The sequence below is a fragment of the Diceros bicornis genome, chromosome 10 (assembly GCF_020826845.1).
Source record: "Diceros bicornis minor isolate mBicDic1 chromosome 10, mDicBic1.mat.cur, whole genome shotgun sequence".
Classification (NCBI taxonomy): domain Eukaryota; kingdom Metazoa; phylum Chordata; class Mammalia; order Perissodactyla; family Rhinocerotidae; genus Diceros; species Diceros bicornis.
In genome coordinates, this window is record NC_080749.1 from 44,359,218 (window position 1) to 44,373,193 (window position 13,976).

A 13,976-nucleotide genomic window follows, 5' to 3' on the forward strand; every position below is an offset into this window, starting at 1 on the left:
TCAGCCCTGTGCTAACATCCGCCAATCCTCCTCTTTTTTTTGCTGAGGAAGACGGCCTTGGGCTAACATCTGTGCCCATCTTCCTCCACTTTATATGGGACGCCGCCACAGCATGGCTTGCCAAGCAGTGCGTCGGTGCGCACCGGGGATCCGAACCAGCGAACCCCGGGCCGCCGCCGCGGAGCGCGCGCACTTAACCGCTTGCGCCACCGGGCCGGCCCCAATTCACGTTTAACTTTTTATGGTTCATATTAAAGAAATACTATGGTTTCTTTCTGTCTTATCTCCCTTTGCAGCCTTAAGTAGAAAAAAATACTCTCCTATAGGGTTTAAAAAAACAAGGATATATTCTCAGTGCCACAGAAGTGCTCCACAATCTAACTAGAATGAACGTAAGCATAAAAATCTGTCCCTTCTCCCCAAAAAACTCCTTACCTGAAACCCATTGCAAGGAGTAGTACTTCAATCTATAAGTACTTTTTAAATAATCAGTTAGAGTGTAAGTTTTGCGACTGTCAGCTGTAGCATCATCTGCTGGTTGAAAAAAAGAGCCAAATGTTCAGTAAGATGGAACAACCTAACTTTTGCACAAAATAAACAAATGGATCTCTATGCTATATACTGGTCACAAAATACAGAAATATACTCTCAGAATGCAAAACACATTTTGAAAGATTTCAGACTGAGTAGATGGAGTAAAAATACATTTAACTGTCAAAGTGCATGTGAGTGTGTGTGTTTCATGGCACTACGTTAGTGAGCTTCATTATGAAGGTCCAGATCAGCAACGTCCAATGGAAATATAATGTGAGTACATTTTCTAGTAGCCATATTTAAAAATTTTTAAGGTGAAATTAATTTTAATAGCATATGTTGTTTAGGTTAATATATCCAAGATATTATCATTTCAACACGTAATCAATATTTAAATGTGTTAATGAAATCTTTCACATTCTTTCTTTTCATACTAAGTCTTTGAAATCTGGTATGTAGTTTATGATTCCAGCATATCTCAGTTTGACTAGGCACATTCCCAGTCAATAGCTACATGCGCCCTCGTAGTGGATGGCACGAGGCTAGATGATCATTTTTGAGGCCCTGAGGTCCTCTTCGAAGCCCTCTAGCTCCTCACAGACCTTGAAGACATGCCAATCACCCAACTCTCCATTCTTTGTTTCTAGCATCACTTTTCCTTGAACTTGGTGAAAGTTTACATGAACTCCTTCCCTTGGATTCTCTGACACCTCAGTTGTCCTCCTAATTCTCTGACCATTATTTTTCCATCTCTTGTTTTGACTCTATTTTTCCCATTGACTTCTAAGGCAGAAATGCTCTGATATTCAGTCTTTAGCTTTCTCCTGTTCTCTCTACGTTCTTCCTTCCAGAGAACTCCAGAGAATCTGACTTCCTGGGCTTCAGGCATATTTTCCATTTAAATAGATAACAAAATCTGTACTCATTACTTTAGCCTACCACACCTCAAACTCACATTTTCAGGGCTGTGTTGGGCCTTCTTAGTTGACTTGCCCCTTTCTAACCCTATACTTACCTTGTCTAAAATAGTTGTCTTCCTTCCCAAACTAGCTTTCTTTAGGGAATTTGTGTGGTTTTATATTCTGTTACTGGTGACCCAAATCAAAGTCTGAAAATCATTTTTGGTGTTTCCATCTCTTTTACCACCACCCCATCCAATCAATTCTGTTGATGCTTCCTGTGAAATATTTTTTCCAGGTATCCCTGCCATCAGGTTCTCCTCAATCCAATCCCTCCACTGAACCACCACTGGGATGATTTTTCTAGAATGCTACTTTCATCCTGGTCACCTCTTCCTCAAAAGCATTCAATGATTCCCCATTGCCTACAGGAAGATTCAAACTCTGGCACTTGCAGCCTCCACAATCTGACCTGAGACTCTCTTTCCAGGCTCATTTTCACTCTCTCCCTGCATGGACCTTCTAACCTAGTCACACTGATCTGCCTACTGAACCTAGTAGATCTTCTTAGGCTTTTCCGCTTCTGCTCCTTGTCCTAAGACACCTCCCTGCAATGTCTTCAACTGCTTCCCTGGCTGTCACAATCCTCCATCCTCCAACTCCCACCTCTTTCATGAAGATTTTAATTCTGCCTCCTCAGACTTTTGCCCCTACACTACTCATTACGCTCCTGTCACTTAGTGACTTGTGTTGATAACTATTTTTTTCATGCCTACCAGTGCGGTTTATTCAGTTAGGCCATGTATTTGTTGAAGTCAGAACCTTGGGTTTTTTTTTTTTTATTTTTTTGTTTTTGCACCAACCTTAGCATCTAGCACAGTTCTATGCCATAGCAGACACACGCAAAAAAATTTTTTGTTGATTGACGTAGGATACCATCCTACAAGCATAGTCAAGTCAATGTGATTCCTCTTCCCCAACCCCAGAGCCTCCACTGATGACAAGGAGCCTAAAGTCTTTTTTTAAATTCTCTACTTTTTCCGCATACATGCAAATATACACTCACAAAATCAGCCACCATCATAACATTCCTATAACTGCAATTCTTACTCTTTTGGGGATTTCAAAGCCGTCAGCATCTACTCTTGTTAATTTTTTACAGCATGTGGAAAGGTAATTCTCTTTTAAAAAATGTCCTTAAGATTTTATTTCTTTGGATCTTATCCGATAACACAGTCTTGTTTCTGCCTATAAAACCTTCAGCTTCACTAGGTAAAATTGCTACACTTCACTTTATTACTTTATTGATTTTGTTTAAGCCTAGTTTGTTAATTAAGTAAAAGAGGTTTAAAAACAAAACTATTTTTTTTCAATTCAGTTCTGCATTTCATTTCTGAAAATTAGTAGGATATTTGTGTTTGTTAGCAGAAATAGAGCAAGTGGGTAAAACTAGACCTTAGACTTGTCAACCTTCAAACAAGAAGCAAAGCCTTGTGCTACAGAAAATATTATTTGATACTCATATTGGACTACAAAACTACAAATCTGCATTTGTTCACTAAATTCCCTCAATTATTTGTATTCATCCAATCATCTTTTCATATAGCAAATAGTTACAAACTAGGTACTGTTTGAAAAACACTGTTGGGGCCGGCCCCGTGGCGTAGCGGTTAAGTGCGCTCGCTCCGCTGCTGGCGGCCCAGGTTTGGATCCCGGGCACGCACCGACGCACCACTTGTCAGGCCATGCTGTGGTGGCGTCCCACATAAAGTGGAGGAAGATCGGCACGGATGTTAGCTCAGGGCCAATCTTCCTCAGCAAGAAGAGGAAGCTCAGGGCTGATCTTCCTCACAAAACAAAAAAAGAAAAAAGAAAAACACTGTTGACAATATATATACCCTACTATCAAGAGCTATTAGTCTAAAATGGACATAAAACACATCCCCAAATTAGTACAATTCGAGGTACAAATGGTTATAAACATTCATAATCCTAATATTATCTGCTGATATAGATGTCTACATAGACCTATAGATAGAACAATTTATACACATACACACATATGTATATTGCAATGGTCTGAATGTTTGTGTCCCCCCAAAATTCATATTTTGAAACTCTAACTCTCAATGTGATGGTATCTGGAGATAGAGACTGTGGGAGGTGATTGGGTCATGAGAGTGTAGCCCTCATGAATGGGATTAGTACCCTTAAAAAAGTGACACCAGAAAGCTTTCTCACCCCTTGTGTCATATGAGGACACAGGCAACAGGTCCTCACCAGCCACCAAACACTAAATCTGCTGGCATCTTGATCTTGGACTTCCCAGCCTCCAGAACTGTGAGAAATAAATGTTTGTTGTTTAAGCCCCCCAGTCTCTGGTATTTTGGCTATAGCAGTCCAAAGGGACTAAGACATATATACATACAATAAAACAGACATACAACACAGAACACCTATCATTGACTCTTGATTTTGTAAGAAGAGAAAGAACTGAGTACCTACAATAGATCACATACACTTAAGTTATCTCCCTTAAGTACTATCTCACATGAGGATATTTGCCCAGGTTTTCCAGGACAACACACTTAAATCTGGAATATTAAAATAATGGAAACAAAATTCCCTGTGATGTCACTTGCTGTCCAAGGTGCTGCTCTTCATGTTCGTGATGGGTTCCTCACTGAATAACTTACCTCTCCTGCCCGCCTCACATGTTGCTGGGCTAACTCTCATCAGGCCATAGCTTTTCTACACTCATCACCTCTATCAGATTTGGGCTCCCTTCTGCTCATAATGGGCTCAACGTGATTTTGATCCATCTGCTGATGTTCCAGATATCAACAGTGATGCCACATTCTTGCCATCTAGGACATCTGTGCAAGGCCCAGGCCTACCTCAGCTTGTGTTGGGCTCACTGAGCTCCTTTACAATGACCTGCAAGCTGGTTTCCAGGGATCCTGGCTAACCAGTCCCAGAACAGCACTGCTAAATTGGAGCAAGTAGAACGACAAATGTTCCTTGTTTTTTGCATTGCCATTTGATAAGTAGTGCACATTGGAAGACACTTTTGAAACATCCAGATAAGCAAGTTCTGTGAGACATGAGTGCCAAGCCCAGGTTTTGACCTTTAGCAAATTCATAGTTTGCTGCCAAGTTACAACCTATTCTGTCAAACACAGAGGACTTGCTCACGTTTCTTCTTCCTTGTCTACTTGCTCACTGACAGGGCACTGCTGCGGCAACAGATGAAGGTCTTTGGCTGTCTGTGTGGTTTTCCTGGTGGGCCTGGGACATGCCGTTCATTTGACTTATCAGTTCAAAGCACTGTGCTAGCCAAGTAAAGCAGCTAATCATATGTTACCCATCAGCTTTTACAGAAACGTAGATTCGCATCTTCTTCAATTTAAAACTCAAAAAAAAGGTTAACAACTTTATATTTTACTTCTTTGGTGAGAGTAACAATTACATTAAAGTGTATGAAAATGCCATTTTTATCAGTCCAAAATGGTAGAATGGCAGTATTTAAAATAGTTCAACCTAATAATAAATTCTTATCAAAGTGTATGATATCTTAATGAATCCTTGTTGCAGGATCAAAATCATTTCTGAATAAAAGTAATTCTGGAATGATAAGATCCAAGTAAGAGAGTAGCGTAATTCCATAGAATATTCTTGCCTTGGCCAATTGTTACTTTATGATTACAGGATATTTTGCATATTTTTATACTCAATAATAAACTTTTTATCTGTATTAAACTATGATATATAATATTTCTACTTTACAAAGATAAACTGTTTTCATAAATAAATGGCTAATGAAATGCCACTAAAAAGAAATGTGCTCTTTACAGCTCATAAACTCATAAAGTTGTTAAACATGGGAAAAAGATATCCAGTTATAGAGTTCTTATGCTCCATACGGTAATCAGTTAACATTTTATATTGATGCTAAGGAAATAAAATGAGTGTTACTTTAGAATTTGCTCTAGCAAAATAGTAGCCTTGACATAGGGACAGAGGAAGAAAAATCAAGAAGGCAGAAGAAGAAATTGACTGGAAGGCTCCTTATACTCTGCATTATCCAGCAGCATATGCAGGCTACCACCATTGATTCAACAAATACCAGTAAGGGGTTGGGTTCCTACTGGCTTTGAAATCAGAGATCCTAGCTTTGAGCCCAGGTCTGATTCTTGTACTGTAGCCTTGGGAAAATTACTGAATCTTTCAAAACCTCAATTTTTAAATCTATAAAATGAGAATAATAGCACTATCTAGCCCATAGGAATTTGTCATGATTAAATGAGATAATACGCTTAGCTCAGGACTTAAAACTTAGGAAGCCCTCCAGACATGGTACACTATTTATTATTGTTTTGTTCTAAGTATATGCTAGACAATCAGGATACAAAGATGAATGGAAGAGTCTTTCCTCTGGAGTACCTAGCATTGGAGCTGAGATTAGGAAATTCACTGCAATAAAATAGTAGCCAATTAAGTTTCACTATGTTCATATGCCAAAAGATCCTAAGAACACAGCATATGACCATCACATTGAGAAAACACTTAGGATAAGTACAATCTAATCATTTGCTGAGTACCAATGAACATCACTTTCTCCCTTCCACATGTCTAACACCATCCATAGCGGCAGTCAGCAGTTTATAGTATGGAGGGAAAATGCTGGACTTATGGAATTAGAGGATTTGTGAAGAGCGATGTTTCTGTGGTTACTATACACAAGAGGCATTAGAATGCAATCACAGTCACCAGATTTACCTTCTCAATAAGAGAAACACCGCAGGTACATCAAGCGGCATCTGATAAATGCATTGCCATTGAGCTGGAGCCTGTAGAATGTGGGACTGTGCACTCTAAGCCTTTACCCTAAGATCAGAGTGTCAGATGACCAAACTTTTGTTAGGAATATAATCACTATATTCTCAAAGGTTTACTCTGAAAGACCAACCAAATAGTACAACGCACATTTCCCAGAATATTCCCAGATGTTCCCAGAACAATTTGGAAAAAAGGAAACAACTTAGTGGGAGGTTGTCTGTTACGACTCCAGCCTCACCTCCTCCTCCTCCTCTCTTTTCACTTCACTACATTCACAGCGGCCTCCCAGCTGTTCCCCCAGACACACTCAGCCCACTCCTTCCTCAGGGACTTTGAATTTGCTGAACCCTCTGCCTGGAATGTTCTTCCTCTCAGATATGCTCCCTCATCTCCTTCAGGTCTTTATTTAAATGTCACCTTCCCTCCCTGGACTAACACTTGCAAACCGCTTGCTCATGGCATTCTCTCTGTATTGTCCTTCCTGGCTTTATAGCTTTTCCTTAGCAGTGATACCATCTAACATACTATATTTTTTACTTATTTGTCTTGTTTACTTCTGCCTCCCTTGATTGAATGTAAGCTCCAGGAGGACACTGTTTCATTTTGCTTACTATTACATCACCACAGCCAAGAACAGTGACTGGCACATGGTAGGCACTCCATAAATACTTGTTGACTGAAAAAATGAAAGCCAGACAATACAAACACAAGAATACAAACACAGGACACAGCTCTAAATATCAGCACTGTGAACTCCAAGTGACTGAGGTAGTAGGCAGAGCAGCGCACTCGGCCAGAGGGGTCTAGACAGAGCGGGGACAGGAGCCTCAGGTTCCAGCCTGCCCCTAGCTCTCACTAGGCTGTCTCACTTCTCCAAGCCTGTGCCAGTCATTGACCTATTGTCCGGCCGCTCAAAATGTACGCTTCTATTCTTTGCTCAGTAATGCTGGGAAGGGGATCTACAGCTGTGTTTCCCAGACCCCTTTGTCTGCAGGCTTCCTGTTAGGTCCTGCGATTAGGGAGAAATAGGGAAGGCCTGGAGTCAGTAGGAGAGGAGGAGGAACTTCCTTTTTCTTGCTGATCCTGTAAAGCATGCACCCAGATGTAGCACCTGTCCCAGCCTCTGGCTTCTTTTGCAATACCTGAACCTGCTTCCTCATGCCTCTCAGTGGTGCCAGGAGCAGCTGGGGACTTCACACTCCTTAGAGCTTTGAGCCCAGATCTTCTGGGTCCCTCTTCTCCCCGGTTCCCAAGCCCCAGAGGCAGCTCCTTCCTATAGCTACTGTCTCTGGGTTACCACAGAATTGCTCTTTTGCTCTTTAATCTGTGTAATCAATTTTTATATTAAATCCTTCTGCTGAAACATCTAGTGTGATTTCTACATTTATCACGTCTCTGTACTCTAACTGATATAAGGACCTACACATCTTACCTATAAAGTAAAAAGGTCTCTTTCAGCTGTAAGAATATAGTATCTAGCCCTGGGGTTGGCAAATTTTTTCTTAAAGGGCCAGATGGTAAATATTTTAGGCTCTGCAACTACTCAATTCTGCCACTGTAGCCTGAAAGCAGCCGCAGACAAATGTAAATGAATGGACGTGGCTGTCTTCCAATAAAACTTAATTTACAAAAACAGGCGGCCATCCCTGACTATAGTTTGACAACCCTATCTCAACATTCCTCAGAATTGTGAGCAACATAAAAAGAAACCAAACTTCTCCCAAAATCGGTTTTGAAAGACAGATGTTGAGACTGAAACTGTAATCGCCTTGAAACAATAAGAATATCAATGCAAGACTCCAATACTAACAGCAGAAAAGTGAAAGTGGGCAGAATATTCAAGTCTCAAAATTCTGGTCAAGATGAAGATATCTATACCCACTGGTGAAGAACTGCAAGGCCAAAGGGACTGCCTGAACTAGATCCAGTTTACACTGCCCGATTCACTCTGCCTTCCCCCCAGCAAAGAGCCAGGAGGTTCAGTACACGCTGGAAGCTGGCACGAAACAGGCATCAGCACTGCTTTATTCCCTTTCGACATGGAAATTGCTTTCTTTCTTTCTTTCTTTTTGATTATAGTCACTCCCTCTCCCCTTGTCAGGACTCTTCTGGAAATAAATAAGATTGGTACAATAATGGCCAAATTTAATATCGATAATGCTTCTATGCCCCACTATGTTGACTGACATTAAGCCAGTGTAACCCAAGGTGACGAGAAAGAGTGAAAGGTGGAAATGTCTTAACTATATGGATAAATGACCCACAGGCCTGTGAAACATGCAACTATTTTAGCAAAGGGCTGGTTTCTCTCAAAAAATGCTCAAAAGTAATTGTAGTAAACGGAAGCTGTTACAGTGCAAGCTAAAAACGATTACTTTGTGTTTCAAGGAAAACTGATTAGAGAACATCAGTATTTGGGGAGGCTGAAAGCTCTAATACTGAATTGTTGAAGAACTTCCCAGAAAGATTTATAGGCATAATCAATAAGGTTACTCTGTGTGACAAGTGTTCGTCTTCCAGGACACAATGAAAAATGATCACTGGAAAACAAAACTGCCACAGAAATTACCCTTTCTAGCATTTACCAGGCAAAACTTTCACCAGTAGGAGATAAGTGTTATCACAGTACCTACCTCTGGGACTGTTAAAAGAATAAAAAAGTTAAAAATATATAAAGAATAATAATTGCAAATGCTTATAGAGACCTTCCAGTGCATTGGATTATTCTGGGCGTTGTACACTTATTACCTTACTTTCATCCCCATTTTACATGTAAGAAAACTGAGGCACAGATAGTAACCAGACTCAAGTCCCATGACTAGTAAGCACCGAAGCCACATTTGAACTAGGCAATATGGCTCCACAGCCTGTGGTTCTAATCACTGCTCTAAACAGCCTAAGTATTCAGGAGAGTGATTGCACACGGTAAGCACTATGTTGGCAGTTTTTGTGAATTGGTATAGATGGATTAGACTTTATGGAAGTGTTTCAAGTCAATGTTTGAAACTATTCTAAACAGGTACATTGGTGGTATGATTTGGGCTTAGGTCAGTTGGTAGCTTACATTAGAACATAATTTGTTCTAGCACTCAAAGTCAAAGAGGTACCAATTCTTTCTGAAAATCCTAGAATTTTCTCTCTGGACTGTTAATAAGGATGGCAACTCTGTGACTTCCTGGAAAGGAAGTTGTACCACCCTCATTCTCTCTTCCCTGGTACCTCCAGTAACTCTCATCACCATTTCCCTAAACTCATAAAAAGTAGTCATGTAAGCTTTAAACAGATTTCTTTCCTTTTTTTTTCATGTTTCCTAGATTTTTTTTTTTTTTTTGTGAGGAAGATCAGCCCTGAGCTAACATCCGTGCCAATCCTCCTCTTTTTCCTAAGGAAGACCGGCTCTGAGCTAACATCTATTGCCAATCCTCCACCTTTTTTTTTTCCCCCAAAGCCCCAGTAGATAGCTGTATGTCATAGCTGCACATCCTTCTAGTTGCTGTATGTGGGACGCGGCCTCAGCATGGCCAGAGAAGCGGTGCGTCGGTGCGCGCCTGGGATCCGAACCCAGGCCGCCAGTAGCGGAGCGAGCGCATTTAACCACTAAGCCCCAGGGCCGGCCCCATGTTTCCTAGATTTTAAACATAACACAGTCCTGAATAACTCAGGCCCTGCAGTACACATTTTCAAAAGAGTATGAAGTTGTCCAATGACAAGATTCAATGATTCCCCTCTTAGAGCAAAAGCTACTACAGGGGCTTATTTTTTACTCTGTTTTCCACTTCTATCTGAAGTGGGCCTGACTGTGTCTTGTCTTCTTTATCCTGAGGGACTTTGTTTGTGTCTCTTCTCCCTCAAGCATCTTCAGTTTCTTTTCACTGCTTACTTCCACCCTGTCCTTAAGCCTGCACAGGGTGTACCTATCTTAAAAAATATTTACCTGACCCTGCTGCCTCCTCAGCTATCTCCTTACTTCTCTTCCTGTATTTATGAACAAACATCTCAAATAAACAGCCCACATCTGTCGCCTTCATTTTCTCACTGTCCCTCCTCTCACCTCTTGATCTCTCTGTTACTACCTACACCACACTCATCTCTCCCTCCTCATCGTCTTTAATGTTTATTTTCTACACTATATATTTTGCCGATTAATCAAGTAATTTTATATTATCATTTAAGTATTTAATCCAAACAGTCTTGTCTTAATTAGACTATAAGTAAGCTGAAATGATGAATTTATTCTATCTTTGATTACCAGTGGCTAGTACTGTACTCTACAAATAAGGGGTACATGTGATCTAGTACTGGACAACTTGGCCCCATGTTTATGAATATAAGAACTTTAATCAGAATTAAAGCAACATTAAGAAATGTTCATCAAAAAATACTTTTTTGCATGAGCTCTAAGATAATTCTTTTAATTCACCAAATATTTTATCAGGCTGTACTGGGTTGAAGAGTATTCCCCCCCTCAAAATCATGTCCACCTGGAACCTCAGAATGTGACCTGATTTGGAAATCAGGTCTTTGCAGATGTAATTAGTTAAGTTAAAATGAGGTCATACTAAATTAGGGTGAACCCTAAATTCAGTGACTGTTGTCCTTTTAAGAAGGTCATGTGAAGACATGCTTTTGCTAACTTGGAAGATGGAGAGGACCATGTGGAGACACAAAGGGAAAAAGCCTGTGTGAAAATGGACGCAGAAATTGGAGTGATACAGCTATAAGTCAAGGAACACCAAGGATTGCCAGTAACCACCAGAAACTAGGAGAGAGGCAAGGACGGATTCTGCCCTGGAGCCTTCAGAGGGAGCATGACCCAGCTGACACCTTGATTTTGGACTTCCAGCCTCCATAACTATGAGTAAATAAATTTCTGTTGTGTTAAGCCACCCAATTTGTGGTAATTTGTCACGGCAGCCCTAGGCAACTAATACAACACCCACTGTATTCCTCGATGCTCTGGGCACCAGAGATATGAGTGAAAAGGATGTGAAAAACTCCTGCCCTCAGGCAACTTACATTCTAATGGGGGGGGGGGGGATAAAGGAACAAATAGTAAGTAAAAAATGCCGTATGTTAGATGGTAAGTGCCACCAAGAAAATAAAGCAGGGAAGGAGAAAAGGAGTATCAGGTTTGGGGATGATGCCACGTTCAGGAGTATGGTGAGGGCAAGTCCCACAGATAAGGTGGCATTTTAGCAGAGACCTGAAGGAGGTGAGGGGGTGAGCAAGGGACAACCCCAGGGAAGAGGAATACCCGCAAAAAGATCAGCAAGTACAAAACCTCGGAGGCATGATGAGTGAGCAAGAGGGAGAGAGTGGGGGAGGAGCTCAGAGAAGAGGTGGGGCTCAGATCACATGGGGCTTGTAAGCTGTTGTGAGGCCTCTGGTGTTTATTCTGAGAGAGATGGGGAGCCATCGAATGGTTCTGAGCAGAGAACGATGTGAACTGACTTATGTTTAAAATGATCACTCTATTAGTTTTCTATTGCTGCATAACAAATGACCACAGATGTAAGGATACAACACCAACATATTAGTTCAGAGTTCTGTAGGTCAGAGATCCAGCCTGGTATGGCTGGGCTCTCTGCTCAGGGTCACAAGATGGAAATCAAGGTGTTGGCTGGGCTGAGTTCTCATCTGGAGGCTCTGGGGGAAAAGCTGAGTCCAAGTTCATGCAGGTTGTTGGCAGGATACAACCGCATGGTTGTAGGACTGAGAGCCCTGTTTCCTTGCTGGTTGCCAGCCAGGGGCTGCTCTCACCTCCTAGAGGCTGCCCACATTCCTTGCCACATGGCCCCCTCCATCTTCCACGTCAGCAGTGGCATGTCAAATCCTTTTTGTACCTCAAATCTCTGATTACCCCTTCTGTGAGCAGCTAGAGAAATGCTGCTTTTAAAGGCCCCCTGTGATTAGCTCAGGCCCACTCAGGTAATCTCTTTTTTGTAAAGTTGACTGTGTCATATAACATAACCTAATCACCACAATAAAATCTATCATATTCCCAGTCTCAGAGATCAGGCAGAGATTAGTACATGGCAGGGGAAGGAAATTGGGGGAGTTATTTTAGAATTCTGCCCACCTACCACAATCACCTTGCCTGTTGTGTTGAGAATACACTGTAGGGAGGTAAGAAGAGAAACAGGGAGATTTTTTTTAATAATTCAGGTGAAAGGTGATGTTACCTTGGAGCAGGGTGCTAGTGGTGGAGGGGGTGAGATATAGTCAAATTCTGAAAGAACACAAAGGTAGAAGTGATAGGATTTGTTGAGCAATTGGATGTTGAGTGTGACTGAGAGAATGGAGTTGGGGAGAACTACATGAATTTTGGCCTCAGCAACTGGAAAAATGGAATTACTGTTTGCTGAGACAAGATGTGCTAAGGGAGTAATAGGTTTGGGACAATAAAGAATTTTGGGAGATGTTACTTTGAGATGCCAATGACATCCAAATGGAGACGTCCACTTAGTAGTTGCATATATGTACAAAGAGTTCAGGAAAGAGATCTGGTCTGAAGATAGAAATTTGGGCATTGTCAGGTTATAGATGGTGTTTAAGGCCATGGGAGTGGATGAGATGACCTAGTGGAAAGAGGGAAGGGGTTCCAGGATGGAACCCTGGAGTAATCCAAGGTTAGAAGTCAGAAACGAGGGGGAACCTAAGGAGAATGGGAGGGAGCATGTGGTGAAGTAGAACGAAAACTAGGAGGCAGTGGAAATCCAGAGGGAGGTGGAAAAGAAGGATGATCAACTCATAGGGCATGTAAGACTCAGAGGGAGAACTGAGCTCTGGGTTTAGCAACACAGAGGTTAGGGACCTTGACAAGAACAGAGGCCTTTCAGTGGGGAGTGAGGATAAGCCTTATTCTGGTGGGTTTAAGTGGGAGCAGGGAGAGGAACTGCAGACAGTGAAAATCAAAAACTCTTTGAGCGGTGCTGGCCCTATGGCATAGTGGTTAAGTTTAGCATGCCCCGCTTCAGTGGCCTGGGTTTGCGGTTTTGGATCCTGGGTGTGGACCTCCACCACTTGTCAGCCATGCTGCGGCGGCAACTCACATACAAAACAGAGAAGATTGGCACAGATGTCAGCTCAGGGCGAATCTTCCTCAAACAAACAAACAAACAAATTCTTTGAGGAGTTTTGTAGTAAAAAGAGCAGGGAAAGGGACTGGGAGTTTGGCAGGGATGTGGGGTCTGGAGAGAATTTTTCTTTTTTTTTTTTTAAAGGATGTGAGAGATTATAGCATGTCTATACAGCAGGGGGAAAATGATGAGGAAGCAGGCAGAAGAAACAGCTGGAGCTATGTCTTTGAGTAAGCAAAAGGTGAGGGGGTCAGTGCACAAAGGAGGGCCTGGCCTTGGGCAGGTGCTGGGAGAGGTCATCCCTTGCTCTGGGAGGGGCAGATGTAAGTGAGTGTGCAGACAAGCTGGACTGGTAGGAATTGAGGAGGTTCTCTTCTGATGGCTTCCATTCTCTCATTAAAATAGGAAGCAAGGTCATCAGCTGAGAACGAGCATGGGGAGGAGGTGCTGGAGGCTTGGGGAGAGGAGACGTGACGGAGTCCAGCAGGAGAGCAGGCCAGTGCAGGCAGGGCTCACCTGGGATTGCCAGGCAGTATGAAGAGGCCACTTGATGCTGCGTTGTGGATTTTCTTTTTAGTACAGTCAAACTATTTTCATCTTAATGAAATTATTACCATGAAGATTA

The 13,976-nt window shown here is 41.9% G+C and overlaps 1 protein-coding gene across 1 annotated transcript in view; it reads right to left on the reverse strand.

Moving 5' to 3' along the window:
- The window catches only part of DPP4 (dipeptidyl peptidase 4), an 86,317-nt gene that overhangs the window by 62,484 nt on the left and 9,857 nt on the right, over positions 1-13,976 (reverse strand). Inside the window, exon 3 of the mRNA XM_058549102.1 lies at positions 436-531. Coding sequence (XP_058405085.1) covers positions 436-531 — 96 coding nt within the window. The remainder of the gene's footprint in view (positions 1-435; positions 532-13,976) is intronic.